Raw genomic sequence first — 18,509 nt, forward strand, 5'->3', positions numbered from 1 at the left:
TTTTTGTTAATTAATTGAATAAAAAACCCTTCATTACATGTATTAGACTTTTCCAGTGCAGACAATGAAGGCGCCGGCGGCTCACTGTATAATAGACTGCGCTGCTGTATGGTGTGTGACTCGGACACGCTGCTTACACCTTTTTAATGCTTTTTGTGCTCTCGCTGCACTTTTCCTAACGCATTTTATTTGTTTTGTAGCTGCCGAAATAGTTAGTGAAATCGAGAAAAATGAGAAGATTCGCTCAGCTCTGGAGGCAAAGCAAGAAAGTGTGAGTATAAGAGACGGCGGCCGCACGTGTTGTCTCCAGCCATATTATTCCTCCAATACCTCTCATTTACTTTCAAATACAGTAAAGTCCTTTATAATCTATCTATCTATCTATCTATCTATCTATCTATCTATCTATCTATCTATCTATCTATCTATCTATCTATCTATCTATCTATCTATCTCATATCTATCTCATATCTATCTATCTATCTATCTATCTATCTATCTATCTATCTATCTATCTATCTATCTATCTATCTATCTATCTATCTATCTATCTCATATCTATCTATCTATCTTCTATCTATCTATCTATCTATCTATCTATCTATCTATCTATCTATCTATCTATCTATCTATCTATCTATCTATCTATCTATCTATCTATCTATCTATCTATCTATCTCATATCTATCTATCTATCTATCTCATATCTATCTATCTATCTCATATCTATCTATCTATCTCATATCTATCTATCTCATATCATATCTATCTATCTCATATCTATCTATCTCATATCTATCTATCTCATATCTATCTATCTATCTCATATCTATCTCATATCTATCTATCTATCTATCTATCTATCTATCTATCTATCTATCTATCTATCTATCTATCTATCTATCTATCTATCTATCTATCTATCTATCTATCTCATATCTATCTATCTCATATCTATCTATCTATCTGACACTTCCCTTTACACAATATGAGGAGATCGTCCCTGTTCTCTGTGGTTCTGCAAGTTTTCCGTACAATACAACTGTACAAAATTGATGTAACTTAACCCCATCCTCTCAGAGCAGCATAGAGCGGCCACACTCTTCCTCTGAGCCCGGCCCGTACACGCCTGGATAGAGACGACGCCGAGCTGCATTTTCTTTGATGTGACCTTTACTGGGTTGTCAATTAACAAACCGCTATGATGGACCAGACGAGTCAGGATGACATCAGAGTTCGGGATAATACAACACACACATTGTGACATTTAATAAAAGGCTTCGGGACATGATTTTCCCACAATCCCTCCTCTCGCCTCAGTTTAAGCCTTAACAATTTATTTTTGTACCCCAAAAATGAGCATCCTGGGATATGAGCAGACGGGGGTTGACATGTTTTTTAACTTTGCCCTTTTTACTGAAGGAATGACATAATAATAAGTGCAGTCCTCCAGTCTCATGTTCCAGAATTTTGATTGGTCAGTAGAAAAGTCCAGTAGTCAACATTCTGCTAGTCCTGAATGTGGCAGATTTTTGGAATGATCTTGTAGAATTTACTATTCAACTGTTAATCGGATACATTAGGTAACGTTAATATTCTAGATCTATAATACGGCACCTATAGAGGTCTACAGACATGTACTGTACCTCTGTTTGCTTCCCATTTCAGAAGGCTTCGTGCCATGCTCCAGCAAATGTCGTATTATGGAGCTTTACCCTTGAAGGCACTTTATGGCGCCACGTGTAGGGACATTGTACGGACTTTGTCTTGTGTATGAGACCTTGGGTGAATCAGTGAGTTATTTCCCCCATAGTATTCTATGTGCTGGCAGATTGTATAGGGGAATCCGGCTCATCTCAGGGAAAATGTGCCGTAACATTATATAGTAGCTGTGAACAGTGCCCCTAGTGGCCAACTCTTTCGTAGAGATCAACATTACAGATATGTTATTTTATGTGTATAAAAAACATTTTCCCCAAAATTATGTTTCCAGTAAATATTGGTCCTTGGGACAAATCCTCTACTATAGTTGATGTTCACACGTACAAAAAGAAGTGGCAGAAAATTACGGAGCTGTATTCAACGAACGGAAAAACGCCTCTGATTTCAGGGTGTTTTTTTTAAGCTGAAAATTAAGCTGCTTTTGAGGCTTTTTTTTAAGGTGTTTTTCATAGTGGCAATAAAAATGATCTCCAAAAACGCCACAAATTGACATGCGACTTCTTCTTTTGACGAGGCTTCTTTTTACAAGGCGTTTTTTGTCTTCAACAGCATAAAAATAATTCTACGTTCACACGCACAATTAAAGATGGCTGAAAATTACGCCCCGTCTGAACATAATGTCGTTTTTCGATGTTTGTAGACGTTCAGCTACCGTTTTTCTCATGCGTATTTCAAGGCGTTTACACCCCGAAATACTTTTTCAAACTCTGTGTGTGAACATTCCCTAAGCCGCATGTGAACAGCACAGTGTGTTTCTCATTGAAATCAATAGGAAACTGTTTGCAGGCTTATTTCACGTGTGTTATACAGTGTAATATGAGGCTTTTCTGCATCAAAATCAGCCTGAAAATAAGTCGTGTGAACAAACCCACAATTCCATTCAGCTTTTTATCTGTTTCTGGGAAAGCTGGGTGATGACCTCTGTGGAAGCAGTAATGGCGGCCATAATGGTTATCACACAACATTCCTAGAGTCCCTACTTATGGAGCAATAAGGGACATCACTGCCGAACGGAGTAGATTTGGCCTGACAGATGAGGATGAATGCAGGACACGCTTATGTGTATATTTACAGGGATTTGAGGGGATTGCTCTTTAAGCTACATCTTATATCTTTAGGGTCTTGAAAATGAAGTCATTTGTTTTTGTTTTCTTCCTATCCCTATGATTAGTTTTTTTTGAGTTTCATCGTTTCTTCTTTCCTCTCCGTTCTCATAGGGCATGACATTCACCAAGGAGCAGAGTGAAGAGCAAATAGATGAGATTCACCAGGATTACAGTGAGTGATATTCTTTGTTTCCACCGCTGTGCACCTTCCATAATCATTGGTCTGTGAGTAAATGAAACGTGACATCTGTCAGTATCTGCCCTCCATGACCGTCATCACCGGGACCAACGTTAGAGAAAAACTCCTCCATCAGCAGAACACAGTCGCCTACTGAGGCTTCCTCCCGAGTCCTCCCTAAACTACATGAATATAAAAAAGTTATAAATGCAGTATATTATTTACCTGCCGATCCATTACTCCCAACCTCCAGCATGCTGGGACCGGAAGTATTTGTAACTTTCTAAAAAAAACTTTGGGGAGCATTTATTAATCGATTTACGCCTAAAGTGGTGGCGAAAAGCCTCAAATTTCAGCGCACACCATGTTTGCAGGGCCAGCACCATGTTTATATGTGTAAAAGAGACTTAGTGGGCCCCTTTGTGGGGGAACTCACGGTGGCAGGAAACGGCAGTTTGTGCCCTGATATAAAAGTTAGGCCCCCAGTTTGTGCCCCCATATATTTAGTGCCCCCTGTAGGTAGTGCCACAGTGTCCCCTGTAGGTAGTGCCACTCAGCCCCCCTCGTAGGTGGTGCCACTCAGCCCCCCTCGTAGGTGGTGCCGCTCAGCCCCCCTCGTAGGTGGTGCCGCTCAGCCCCCCTCGTAGGTGGTGCCGCTCAGCCCCCCTCGTAGGTGGTGCCGCTCAGCCCCCCTCGTAGGTGGTGCCGCTCAGCCCCCCTCGTAGGTGGTGCCGCTCAGCCCCCCTCGTAGGTGGTGCCGCTCAGCCCCCCTCGTAGGTGTTGCCGCTCAGCCCCCCTCGTAGGTGTTGCCCCTCAGCCCCCCACGTAGGTGGTGCCACTCAGCCCCCCCCCCCCCACCCACCCAGGTTCGCTGGGTGCTGACATCATGCAGCTCATAGTAAGCGTAAAGTTAAATTTCTGGCGCCAAAAAATGTACCAAATTTATTAAGAGGCGTTCGTTCGTCTCTTAATAGATTTGGTGCATTGTAATCCAGCTCACTTTAATTTTTAACTTGTGTATGGAACGCCTGTCTTAGTAAACTCACCATTTGTGCTTCAATTCCTCTCACTTTTTTAGATCTGTGCTTGCTCCCAGTGAATAGGAACAGACCTAACGCTACTCACAGCTGAGGGTTTGTTAAAGATGTATAGTTTTCCTTTTAAATGTTACATCTGGGAATATGTTGATACACATTGTTCATTCTGAACGAATTCTCTGCAGTATAAATAGAATCTAGTGTAGGATGAAACAAATCTCAAGGCTGCTCCGCTGGAGGGGTGTATTGTTGAAGCGACCGTTCTCCTTACACCAAGTATTTCTGTATTACACCCCAAATCTAAAACTCCTCCAGTTGGCGAACGGTATCCAATTCTTATTATACAGGTTGTATGAGAATAGAAAAACATGGCTGATTTTTCAAAAACCGCGCCATTTCTGTCCATGAGCGGTGTCTGGTATTCACGTGAATGTGGCAGAGATGCAATACTAGGCATGGCCTATAGATAAGAGTGGCGCTGTTTCTGGAAATAAGCATATCCTTTAGTCTAAACTAGGGCTGGGCGATTTTGACCCAAAAATGTAATTTAGACTTTTTTTCAACATTTTAAGCGATTTTCGATTTGAATCTCTATTTCTTATTTTTTTTCTGCAAGCGCTGAGCGAGCACTCTGGAGCGAGATTACATTATAGTGTCTATAGTGTGAGCCAGACCCTGTGCAGTATCAGATAGCACCTCCACCCCCCCATGTAGATCACAGCACCCCTCCTCCCTTGTAGTTAGCAACCCCACATTTAGGTCTCAACCGCACCCACATTGTAGATCACACCCCCACATACAGAGCACACCCCCTATTCTTCCTTGTAGTTATCGCCACTGTAGCTGCCACTAGGAGCTGAATACCCGGCCAGAGTTTGCCGGGGATTCAGCTCCTAGTGGGAGCTACTGTGGTGCAATCTGCAAGAGGGGGTGGGATGATGCGATCTGCAAGGGGGGGTGGAATGATGCGATGTGCAAGGGGAGGGGGTGGTAGTGCCATCTGCAGGGGAGGTGTTATCTGCAGCGGGGTGGTATCGCTATATACGAGGTGTCTCTGCTTCCCTGCTGAACTGCTCTTTCTTACTGTATCATTTTGTTCAATACAGAACAGCAGTTCCGTGGGGAAGCCGGTACAGAACGGGGCGGACCAGGCAGCGGCGGGGCGGAGCTTCCTCCTGCCGCACGGCACGACCGCACCACTAAAAAAAAGAAGATTCTGTTAAAAAACAGAATCGTGAGAGTCCTTGAGTGCGAATTAATCAAATGAATTCCACTCATCGCCCAGCCCTAGTCTGGACTCCTACAACCCCTTTTATTTCTGAAGGAAAGTCTGAGATCCTGCCGCGTTGTCTGTACTATTGAGCACCAGTCACGTTGTCAAAGCCTCCGCCTGGAGCTTAACAACACCGTGTGAAAAAGTAGAGTCAAGTAGAACATTAGTGTGAAAACACAGATTACTTTTTTTTATTAGTGACATCAAAATGTTGCATTAAAATGCATCTTGTGTTCATGAGCCGCATGTCAATTGCGCCTAGCGTGTTCCTATAGATGCGCCTATCCAACATAGTGCAAAAGTCTCTTACACCTGGCCCAGTGGCCCTCACATAAAGCAGCAAATTCACCCCCCCCCCCCCCATATACAGGCACGTTTGGCTCGGCTGAGCTTGCATGTTTATTTCAATGGGTAGAGGGGAATCAGCTGCAGCCACACACCTCCTGGTCTCCATGTTGAAATCCAACACGACCGATCTTGCTTACCCTGACGTCTGCCATAGGGGGGAGCTGGGACACACCCATATACGTTATAGTTGCCGGGTCCTGCCAGCTATTATATAATGTGTATGGGCGCTTTAATATTTGAGGAAATTATAAATAAAATCTTCCAAACCATTGATCTCCTTGCAGCCGGGGCAGATGCTGTCATTTGCGATGCATTGTGCACTGACATGTTCCGCAGTGCCGGAGGGGCCATCTAGATAAACATTAGTGGAAGCCTCTTGGATGTCGGCTCCCGGGGTTGGCTGTCTGGTTACCCGCCGCGTCTTTCTTCATCTCTTGGAAACCGATTCATAAACAGAACTTTACTGAAGTGTCTGTTACTTTTTTTTGCCTGACACATTGTAACGCCTGCAAATTTAATGAGGCTGCAATGGGATTTTGACAATATATTTGTGCAGAACAATATAATGAGATTTTAGTGGGTTTGATAAAGTCGTGCAGCAATCTTCTGGTATCCGCGATCATCGCCAGTATTTAATGGTTTCCTATTAAACAATTCCTGACTTCTTCTGTTTGTCCCCAAAAGATCCACAGAAAGTCTTAAATGTTTTATCAAAATACAAACACGTTTTTGTTGTCAGGCTTCACACACAGCGATTCAGACACAGACTGTTCTCTCAGAACATATAAAGGCGGCTAAGAATGAGAATTAGAGGCAGAGAAGTCCTCAAATCTATTACAGGAGAATATTCTACAAAGTATATAATAGACCCCGGCCACAACAGCATTTTCTCACAAATATGAGGTGATAAAAAGTCATGTAAATTGTACTTCACTTAAATCTGAAATGAAATCTAAGTCTGTTACAAAGTCGAAGGTGTCTCATATTTATATCTACAAACTATGAGAAAATGTACAACTATGTGTCTATACATCAAAATGCAATTCCAAACAGGAGTAAAAACTCTTCTTCCTTTGCAGAACCAAATTCTTGTACGGAAGGAACAATATTATAGTAGTTATATTCTTGTATATAGGAGGCAGTATTATAGTAGTTATATTGTATATAGGAGCAGTATTATAGTAGTTATATTGTATATAGGAGCAGTATTATAGTAGTTATATTCTTGTATATAGGAGCAGTATTATAGTGGTTATATTCTTGTATAGAGGAGGCAGTGTTATAGTAGTTATATTCTTGTATATAGGGGCAGTATTATAGTAGTTATATTCTTGTATATAGGGGCAGTATTATAGTAGTTATATTCTTGTATATAGGGGGCAGTATTATAGTAGTTATATTCTTGTATATAGGAGCAGTATTATAGTAGATATATTCTTGTACATAGGGGGCAGTATCATAGTAGTTATATTCTTGTATATAGGAGGCAGTATTATAGTAGTTATATTCTTGTATAATGGGGGCAGTATTATAGTAGTTATATTCTTGTATATAGGAGCAGTATTATAGTAGATATATTCTTGTATATAGGGGGCAGTATTATAGTAGATATATTCTTGTATATAGGGAGCAGTATTATAGTAGTTATATTCTTGTATATAGGGGCAGTATTATAGTAGTTATATTCTTGTATATAGGGGCAGTATTATAGTAGTTATATTCTTGTATACAGGGGGCAGTATTATAGTAGTTATATTCTTGTATATAGGGGCAGTATTATAGTAGTTATATTCTTGTATATAGGGGCAGTATTATAGTAGTTATATTCTTGTATATAGGGGCAGTATTATAGTAGTTATATTCTTGTACATAGGGGCAGTATTATAGTAGTTATATTCTTGTACATAGGGGGCAGTATTATAGTAGTTATATTCTTGTATATAGGGGGCAGTATTATAGTAGTTATATTCTTGTATATAGGGGGCAGTATTATAGTAGTTATATTCTTGTATATAGGGGGCAGTATTATAGTAGTTATATTCTTGTATATAGGAGGCAGTATTATAGTAGTTATATTCTTGTATATAGGGGCAGTAATATAGTAGTTATATTCTTGTATATAGGGGCAGTATTATAGTAGTTATATTCTTGTATATAGGGGGCAGTATTATAGTAGTTATATTCTTGTATATAGGAGCAGTATTATAGTAGATATATTCTTGTACATAGGGGGCAGTATCATAGTAGTTATATTCTTGTATATAGGAGGCAGTATTATAGTAGTTATATTGTATAATGGGGGCAGTATTATAGTAGTTATATTCTTGTATATAGGAGCAGTATTATAGTAGTTATATTCTTGTATATAGGAGGCAGTATTATAGTAGTTATATTCTTGTATATAGGGGCAGTATTATAGTAGTTATATTCTTGTATATAGGGGCGGTATTATAGTAGTTATATTCTTGTATATAGGGGGCAGTATTATAGTAGTTATATTCTTGTATATAGGAGCAGTATTATAGTAGATATATTCTTGTACATAGGGGGCAGTATCATAGTAGTTATATTCTTGTATATAGGAGGCAGTATTATAGTAGTTATATTCTTGTATAATGGGGGCAGTATTATAGTAGTTATATTCTTGTATATAGGAGCAGTATTATAGTAGATATATTCTTGTATATAGGGGGTAGTATTATAGTAGTTATATTCTTGTATATAGGGAGCAGTATTATAGTAGTTATATTCTTGTATATAGGGGGCAGTATTATAGTAGTTATATTCTTGTATATAGGGGGCAGTATTATAGTAGATATATTCTTGTATATAGGGAGCAGTATTATAGTAGTTATATTCTTGTATATAGGGGCAGTATTATAGTAGTTATATTCTTGTATATAGGGGCAGTATTATAGTAGTTATATTCTTGTATACAGGGGGCAGTATTATAGTAGTTATATTCTTGTATATAGGGGCAGTATTATAGTAGTTATATTCTTGTATATAGGGGCAGTATTATAGTAGTTATATTCTTGTATATAGGGGCAGTATTATAGTAGTTATATTCTTGTATATAGGGGCAGTATTATAGTAGTTATATTCTTGTACATAGGGGGCAGTATTATAGTAGTTATATTCTTGTATATAGGGGGCAGTATTATAGTAGTTATATTCTTGTATATAGGGGGAAGTATTATAGTAGTTATATTCTTGTATATAGGGGGCAGTATTATAGTAGTTATATTCTTGTATATAGGAGGCAGTATTATAGTAGTTATATTCTTGTATATAGAGGCAGTATTATAGTAGTTATATTCTTGTATATAGGGGTAGTATTATAGTAGTTATATTCTTGTATATAGGGGCAGTAGTATAGTAGTTATATTCTTGTATATAGGGGCAGTATTATAGTAGTTTTATTCTTGTATATAGGGGGCAGTATTATAGTAGTTATATTCTTGTATATAGGGGGCAGTATTATAGTAGTTATATTCTTGTATATAGGAGCAGTATTATAGTAGTTATATTCTTGTATATTGGGGCAGTATTATAGTAGTTATATTCTTGTATATAGGGGTCAGTATTATAGTAGTTATATTCTTGTATATAGGGGCAGTATTATAGTAGTTATATTCTTGTATATAGGGGTCAGTATTATAGTAGTTATATTCTTGTATATAGGGGGCAGTATTATAGTAGTTATATTCTTGTATATAGGGGTCAGTATTATAGTAGTTATATTCTTGTATATAGGGGGCAGTATTATAGTAGTTATATTCTTGTATATAGGGGGCAGTATTATAGTAGTTATATTCTTGTATATAGGGGGCAGTATTATAGTAGTTATATTCTTGTATATAGGGGGCAGTATTATAGTAGTTATATTCTTGTATATAGGGGGCAGTATTATAGTAGTTATATTCTTGTATATAGGGGCAGTATTATAGTAGTTATATTCTTGTATATAGGGGTCAGTATTATAGTAGTTATATTCTTGTATATAGGGGGCAGTATTATAGTAGTTATATTCTTGTATATAGGGGGCAGTATTATAGTAGTTATATTCTTGTATATAGGGGGCAGTATTATAGTAGTTATATTCTTGTATATAGGAGGCAGTATTATGGTAGTTATATTCTTGTATATAGGGAGCAGTATTATAGTAGTTATATTCTTGTATATAGGGGGCAGTATTATAGTAGTTATATTCTTGTACATAGGGGGAAGCATTATAGTAGTTATATTCTTGTATATAGGAGGCAGTATTATGGTAGTTATATTCTTGTATATAGGGGGCAGTATTATAGTAGTTATATTCTTGTACATAGGGGGCAGTATTATAGTAGTTATATTCTTGTACATAGGGGGCAGTATTATAGTAGTTATATTCTTGTATATAGGAGCAGTATTATAGTATTTATATTCTTGTATATAGGGGCAGTATTATAGTAGTTATATTCTTGTATATAGGAGGCAGTATTATAGTAGTTATATTCTTGTATATAGGAGCAGTATTATAGTAGTTATATTCTTGTACATAGGGGGCAGTATTATGGTAGTTTTATAAACTGAAATTTGACAGCTATTTTTAAGGACTCCTTCCTGAGTCATCATTAGGGTGACGTTCAAAATTAAATCTACACAGAAAGCAAAATGTGAAAAAATATCTACACAGTTGAGTTACAGAGCAGATAACGATGTCTTTATTATTTAGTGTAGTCGGGTATATTATATGCTGCATTTCTCAGGATTATTCGCTTAGCATTACTGTTTTTCAGTCTTTGTTCTTCTGCTGATTTCATCATCTGTTTCTGAGGTCTGTTTTTACATCAGTGTTAATATGATCAAACAAACCAGTTTAATTGCAGGAAAAGTTTATACATCTGCTTCAATGCAGGACATCCAGGCCTCTCCCTCAGTAACAGGGGGCGCCGCTCAGACTTGTCATTTAGTCGTATCGTTAAAAGTGCCATTTAAGACACAAGCAGATGGTCTCATTTAGGACGAGGGAGAGTTTACAAAGACTCTCGTACCTGCTGAAAACAAATAAATCCTTAATAGTCCGGCAGCCATTCACAATTGTGTTATATACATTCAGGTAATCCACTAGCCCTGCTCTAGTTTAGGGGCTTTTACCACAACCCAGGTCACCCAGAGCCCTGATGTCAACATATTGAGACCTATTGTAGCCATGGAGACTTTCTCGCCGCTCAACTTTCTGTACTTAATATCCGTCTGCACATATTGACAGACATTGGAAAGGAAAATGTTTCTTGTAGGGCCTGTTCACATCCGCGTTGCCCTCTTGTTGAGGGGTTCAGTTGGAGGTTTCCATCTGGTGAACCCCTCAATGGAAGTCAAACGGAAACCTTCGCTTCCGTTTGCATCACCATTGATCTCAATGGTGCCGGAAACATTGCTAATGGTTTCTGTTTGTCACCATTCCGGCAGATTTCTGTTTTTTTCGACGGAATCAATAGCGCAGTCGACTGCGCTATTGATTCTGTCACAAAACGGAAACCATTACAATGTTTCCGTCACCACTGATATCAATGGTGATGCAAACAGAAGCGAATGTTTCCGTTGAGGGTTTCACCCGACGGAAACTTCAGACTGAACCCCTGAATGGAAAGCCGACACTGATGTGAACAGGCCCCTAATCTCTGCTTCGTCCCTCTGACTATTATGTTAGTTTTGTAGCAGAGCTCAATTAGAGCTCTTTTACGCGGACCAATGGTGGGGCGAACGAGCGTTCGTTCCCGATTATTGCCCGTGGCTACATGGCAGCAACTAGCCGAGGAGTAAGCGCGCTGTTCGTCGTCTGATCGATATTTTTTTTCTGCTATAAAATGGTTTTGTCGGTGGCGCGTCTCGCTGTGTGGACGGGATGTCTTTGACAATATACAAACTGAATGGAAACGAACAAACGTATCGATGTTATTGTTGTGAATTTCGTTTTTCTGTTCTGTCTTGGGAGCAGAGAAACGCAATATAAGCTGTATCTGGTCCGGACACCAATGTTGCCTGTCGGGCCCCATTGACATAGCGGGTTCTGTCGTGATGAGCGTCATTTTGATGGGAGGAATAGCGATGTATGTTGCTATATTCTTACAAATATGACGGATTCCGCGTTCGAGGCTCCTGATGTGGACCGAGCCTTACCATGACCTCATATTCTGTGCGTTGTAGCATTACATAGATCTGCAGATAGACCATCACAAGTGATGAATCTCTAACAGGAAAATAATGAATTTATTCTGCTACGTCTCAGGTTTTCAGTGCTCTAGGTTCTCCTGGATCTTTATCATCATAGTATTGGAATTGTAATGCTGTGATAATGTTTTTCGGAAAGTCATTACTTCTGGGTAATACTTACATTTTTTTTTTTGTTTAATATTGTTTTCGGGCACAGTTCTCTTTAGTGGTTTATTCTGCTACTTCATCATTCCCCCTTGCTTTACACTACAGCTTTACTTGTTCAAATTAGGTGTAGTGTAGAAGCACGTGCTCAGCAGGAATTCCAGTACATGGAGAGATTATATCCATTACATCAAGGACAGAATGATTATAATTTACAAGTAAAGGTCCTTTTACAGGGGGCTCATTCGTTCTCAATCATAGCCCGGCATCAAATGGGAAACCACTCGTTTGTCGTTCGATCTCCTCTTTTATGCGGGCATGAAAATTGACGGCAAATTTTGTCGGCAACACAATCGGTGAGGGTGGATTCACACACACGCCAAATATTTTGGAGTCCTTTCTGTGACTGAAAATCAGTTCCATTCCTCTGAAATCACGGCTCCTGCTGCAGTGACCACATTCAGATGAACGGAACTGATTTTCTTTTGTAGAAATATCTGCAGTAAAATCTGTCAAGTGTGAACGCACCCTTAACGGGATGTGCTGCCAACAATACCGTAAAGTGTATAAGAGGGGGGGGGGGGGTCCGTTTGATCCCCGCTCTTTATAATTGCTGCGTCAATATGAAAGTAAACGAGCGCCGATCTACTTTCTCTATCGGCGCTCTTTACGGTCGGTTTATCTGCCCTTGTAACAGCAGCTTAACTAACACGCCGACAAGAAAATGACGATTATTAGGAAGCTGCTGCACGTAGACCGAGGGCCGGCGTCTCAAAAAGGGGCTCTGTTATTTGCTCACAGTCCGTTATCGCTGACAGAAGCCACAGAGCCCGACTTGTCCATCTATGTAATACATGGATGCACCAGGTCTGCCAGAGCAGAAAACGAGGGGGGGGGGGTCCTGAGCATTGAAACCCCCCCCCCCCCCTCTCTATGATATCCATAATAAATAGTGGTTGTTTTCATTAAAGGGGAAAGCGTGGAAATCTGTCTGTGGGTCGTGTCTGGTGTTGCAGCTCAGCTTTTCTGAAGTAAATGAGGCAGGGATGCAATACCGCACACAACCTGTGAACAGGTGTGGCGCTGTTTTTGTGAGAAGCAAAGCCATGTTTTTCTTTTCCTGTTCAACCCCTTAAGTGAGAAGTTATATATTATTAGGAATTTATGGACAAACTCCATTCTGTGCATTCAAATTTTATTCTATTTAAGGCTTGAAATTAGATGGAGGGATTTCTGCACTGCATCGTGCGCTGTTTTTTATAACCCCTTTTGTGTTTTCATTCCCCTTTAATGTCACAGAATGATTTACAATGTGTGACTTAGAGCGCTTAGTCGGAATGTCCTGAAGCACGCGAGACGAAGTTAGATATTAATTCTTCTTACAAACCGTGTTACTGTTTAATTGAGCGCTCAGCCCTAATGGCAGCCAGCGTGAAAAGAGCGCTTGCATAAATACGGCGCAGGTACGTCACAAAACCAATTCTATTTCACGAGTGATTACAGGATTTGTCTCTACTGTACGAGTTTCAAAAACAAAACAAACATACGTGAGTCGGGGCCTGTTTCAGATTTTTACAGCGCGTAAATGGTGCAGATTTTCACGTCGGATTTCACCCTTTATAATAATAATAATAATCTTTATTTATATAGCGCCAACATATTACGCAACACTTTACAATTTAAAGGGGACATGAAACTTTATTGGAACTTTATATTGGAACGGGTGAAATCCGTGACAAAATCCACACGTAACTAATGAAAATTTTGCCACGAATTAATGGCAAAATCCGTGGCTCAAAAATCTCTCCTACATCTGGATGTTACATTGAACATATTAGGGCAGGTTTAGCAACGTGCTGTATTTATGACATTAATGCATTGGAAAATATGAGGATCGGGCAGGGCTTCAGAATCCTAATCCAAGGTTCAATTGATTTATATCCGGTTTGAGTATTTTGAGGGAGAGACCGGGGCACCCTTTGGTCAGTGCACCAATATTAATATCTCCCACACCTCGCGATGTTTGCTGCATTGTTTTTAAGTGATAGTAGTGATGCAGCTTTGTCGATCCACTAGTAACGGGTGTGAACTTACTCTTTTTTTCTTGAACCCCTTTGGAAATAAAGAACATCTGGCGATCAGCTCATGGCTGCAGGTCTGAATCATAAACCCGCAGCGATCTGCTACCATCACCGGGGGAAGTTGTGCACAACCAGATGTAGCGTTACTTCTTAGCCATTCAGATGTAATAAATGGACTGGCCCGGGATGTCAGCGCTAGAGCCCCTCGTTGTTAGTAGTTCTCCCCTCTGGATCTGACCAGGTGACCTCTTTACCTGTCCAAAGGCCCCATAAGTGCAGATGTGAAGGCGTTTTCTTAGTGAGATAACCCTTATAAAACGCTGCTTGTATATATGCAACGGTGATCTGACGATGGACTTTATCTCACGAATGACTAAGGCACATCTGCGTTGTGGCATCCGTTTTAGCGGATCCGTTGAAATTAAAAAAAACAAAAAAAAACTGACTGACTTATGCCAGACTGAATGCAACGGAAGGTAAAATATGTTTTGTGTTTGTTTTTTTTCTTTCCGTTTGTCATCAGTAAGGGCCTGTTCACATCACCGTTCGCTTTCCGTTCCGGGGTTCCGCCGGAGGTTTCCATCGGGTGAACCCCGCAACGGAAAGTGAAACCACATCTTCCGTTTCAGTCACCATTGATAGCAATGGTGACGGAAAAATCGCTAATGGTTTCCGTTCGTCACCATTCCGTCAGGTTTCCGTTTTAACGACTGAATCAATAGCGGAGTCGACCGGAAAACCGGAAGCCTGACGGAATCGCGACGAACTGAAACCATTAGCGATGTTTCCGTCCCCATTGATATCAATGGTGATTGAAACGGAAGCTGCGGTTTCACTTTCATTTTCCGTTGCTGGGTTTACCCTACGGAAAACTCAGACGGAAAGCGAACGGTGATGTGAACAGGCCCTAATTGTCCGTTTTTAACGGATCAGTTTTTATCTTGGCATCTTTCTTGCTTTAATACTTAGTCTGCGCTTGTGCAGAAAAAAACCGGATCCGTTAAATGTAATGCATATCTGATACAAACGGATGGTATATAAGTTTGTATCCGTCATCCATTGACTTCAATGTTAAAAAAACGGAAGGCTCCTTTCTGTCAGGTTTCCGTAATTTTTGACGGAAACAATAGCGCAGCAGACTACGGTATTTTTTTTCTGTCAAAAAAAAACCGGAAACCTTTCGGAACGGAGCCGAACTGATGCAAAAATAAAACCCATTGAAATTCAGTTTTTTTTAATGGAAAAGTTAACTTCCGCTCTTGTGGTCTTCTGACGGACACGCTAGAACGGAAACCGCAACGCAGATGTGAACGCAGCCTTAGCTGTTGTACAAGTCTTCTCCATTTCAGATTGTGACAAATTTGCGATAGAACGTACAACATTAAAAAGCTCCATAGACCAATACACAGACCTATATTTCTAGATGTTTATAGTTCTATATGGATATTATAGAATATATTTGTATTTTTCTTAGACTCCTCTTACGACTCCACCGCCAACAATTTTTGGCCTGGGATTAGCAGTGAAAAATGTGCTTATTACATCTGCTTACTAGTCTCTAATGGGCTCTTTGGCATGAAGAAGTCTCCGCAGACAGGCCGCTCGCATCTCAAAGGCTATCCAAACAATTTGGAGTAGTCGTAACATTTCTGTGTTGTAAACAACAGTTTCTGGTACTTCAGTTCTGTCCAAGATTCAGAAAAAATAGGAATGTTTTTGGATTCCCGGAGGCCACTCTCTATAGTACTGGATCCATCGATGTGAACCGCTCGTTATAGAGTCTCCCATCCAGCAGCACATGAACTGCAGCCACGATGACTTTATCCAGAGTCGATCAATTAACTTCATCAACTTGGAACCAACCCCCCCCCCCCAGTGATGATGTCATCACACAGTTGTGTTTCAGAAAATGAACTAGCCTAGTGTCGAAACTGAGTGGGTCGTAATCTGGCGGGTCTCCATTTCTAGCTTAATTTAGAGTTGACGGGGCTCTCCGCATTGGATTATCCCTTTTTGTTATAAAGGTCCTTGGAAGAAAAGATGATCACAGGGTCTTGCTGCCGGGATCTCTAGGGATCATCCGTAATTGTTATTTTTAATGTTTATTTTATAGCGCCATTAAGTCCAGGGCGCTATTGACAGACGAAAAAGGGTTTTAAGAACAAAATGAGACAATAAAAGCAACTACTATAAACATGAGCCTAATGAATGACCGACTGGAACGGAAGGAGAGAGGACCCTGCCCATGAGAGCTTGCAATCTAAAAGGGTAGCGGGTGAGGGTAGAAGCTGCTCATCCGGTAGTAGTTACGGCAGGGTTATTGTTGGGTTTAAGCTTTTCTGACAAGGGGGGGTTTCCCGGATGGGTTTGAGGGTTTGGATGGTGGGAGAGAGTCTGATGTGTTGGGATAGCACGTACCAGAGTATGGGGGATGCACAGGAAAAATCTTGGAGACAATGATGTGAGGGGCAGATAAGAGCAAAGAAGAAGGTTTTGTGAGGGCCGGAGATCTCATGTGGAACGGTATCGGAAGATTAGGGCAGAGATGTATGGAAGGGACAAGTTGTGGACAGCCTTGTATGTCAATGTTTGCTGGGCAATGGGGAGCCAGTGAAGGGTTTGGGCAAAGGGGAGAGGTAAATTAACCTGGCAGCAGAGTTAAAGGGTATTTCCCACGAGGGACATTTATGACATATCCACAGTATGAATAAATGTAAGATAAAGGTGTCCCAGGGACCCGCACCCATCTCTAGAACGGGGCTCTTTTGTGTTTCAGCTGATTTCCGACCATGAAGGAGAAAATCATCCCGTGAGCCCCATAGAACTGTATGGTAGTTACGGAAACAGCGTAGCTTGCATGCTACGCTGTTTCCGTAACTCCCGACCATGTAATCAGGAAGTGGACGGGAGTGAGCATGAGCACAAAAATCTGGAACAGGGTTTAGGGGTCCCCGTTCTAGAGATAGGTGCTGGTCCCAGAGGTGGGAACTGCAGCTATCTTACATTTATGACAAATCCTGTGGATGTCATAAATGTACCTTGTGGTAAACCCCCTTTAAGGGTGGATTGGAGGGGTGCAAATATGTTAGACGGGAAGCTACAGAAAGGATCTTGCACCAGTGGGGGCTGATCAGGGCAATCTGTGGAGGAACCTAGCAGGAAGTGTTTAATTCTTCTGCAGTGCCACCACAGGAGACCTGAAGCATTACATGGTGCCAATTCAAATCCGTGGTCTGTCCATATAATGAATGGACGTACTGTGTCCTCCAGCGAGAGATGCTCTTTGCTCTCTGCTACTCGATGTAGGTTCTGAATAAAGTACCAACTTTTTTTAAAAAAAATTGAATTTGCTAGTAGTTTATTGGACAACGTGTTTTTTTTAAATTAGTTTTTTTTTTTTTTTTTAAATCGTATATTGAGATGTTTTGCAACTTTCTAATATACTTTGTGTTTCTATTCTTCGTCTTTAAAATGGCTGATAGCAAAGAGCAATAGATGGCGTACAACAAAGCAGCAGATGATACTTCATCGCTCTATAGAACAACTTTTATGGGTTAAAATAGAAAAATAAAACCTATGCCAGAAATTCAGACGTCCGTCCTGTGAGAATTACTTGGGCAATGTGTAGTTTGATTCTGAACATGTGAATCACGGTTTAGTTCAGCTGAAAACCCACAGATTGGCAGGATAAGCGATGTGTCCCGGAAAGTGCTTGTTTTCCATATTTTTATAGTTGTGGGGTTTGCAGCACATTCCTCCTGTTGCTCGATCTTAAAAGAAAAAAAGTTGGAGTAGGATGTGACACATTTATTAAGAGACAAACACTTTTGGATGGCGCATCTTTCGGTTGGCCACGCGCCATCCAACCCCCCTTCATCACAGCCCCTCAGCATTCCAGCGCCGCTCATACAAGGTCCTGACGCCGAGTAGTGTCAGGGCCTTATATACGACGCAGCACTTCAAACGTCATAAATGCTGCCCGGCATCAGTACGTTAAATTAGCCGCATAATGCTGTGTGGAGCTGGAGGGGAAAGCCGCAACCCTTTCCACAAAAATGGCATGGGTGGCCAAAAGGGACAAATTGCCCTGCAAATTGCGAATTTTGGCCACTTTTCTAAGCATGAAAACTTGAAATTCCGGCATAGTTTACATTTACATTTTTACTTGTAACAAGAGCAAATCACAGGGACGTGACCCGAGTTCTCCTGATCCCGAATCACTGTTCCTGCCAGCAATAATGTAAAATATATACAAAAGAAATTGGTCCGCTCACCACTCATTTACAGTAAGGATGCCACATTCCATGTTTGATCGGTGCACGGGCAAGAGAGCTACGTCAGGAGTAAGTAGAAATCTAGGGAACAAAGTTAGAGGTCCAGCACACGACGATATGATTTGAA

At 40.5% G+C, this 18,509-nt stretch overlaps 1 protein-coding gene across 7 annotated transcripts in view; it reads left to right on the forward strand.

Annotated features, from left to right (window-relative positions):
• The window catches only part of RAD18 (RAD18 E3 ubiquitin protein ligase), a 187,668-nt gene that overhangs the window by 74,614 nt on the left and 94,545 nt on the right, over positions 1-18,509 (forward strand). For all 7 annotated transcript variants that reach the window (XM_075831856.1, XM_075831859.1, XM_075831860.1 and 4 more), the window contains exons 8-9: positions 201-271; positions 2,940-3,000. In XM_075831856.1, the coding sequence (XP_075687971.1) occupies positions 201-271; positions 2,940-3,000 (132 nt within the window). The remainder of the gene's footprint in view (positions 1-200; positions 272-2,939; positions 3,001-18,509) is intronic.

Source organism: Rhinoderma darwinii, chromosome 7 (genome assembly GCF_050947455.1).
Source record: "Rhinoderma darwinii isolate aRhiDar2 chromosome 7, aRhiDar2.hap1, whole genome shotgun sequence".
In the NCBI taxonomy this organism is placed as follows: Eukaryota; Metazoa; Chordata; class Amphibia; order Anura; family Rhinodermatidae; genus Rhinoderma; species Rhinoderma darwinii.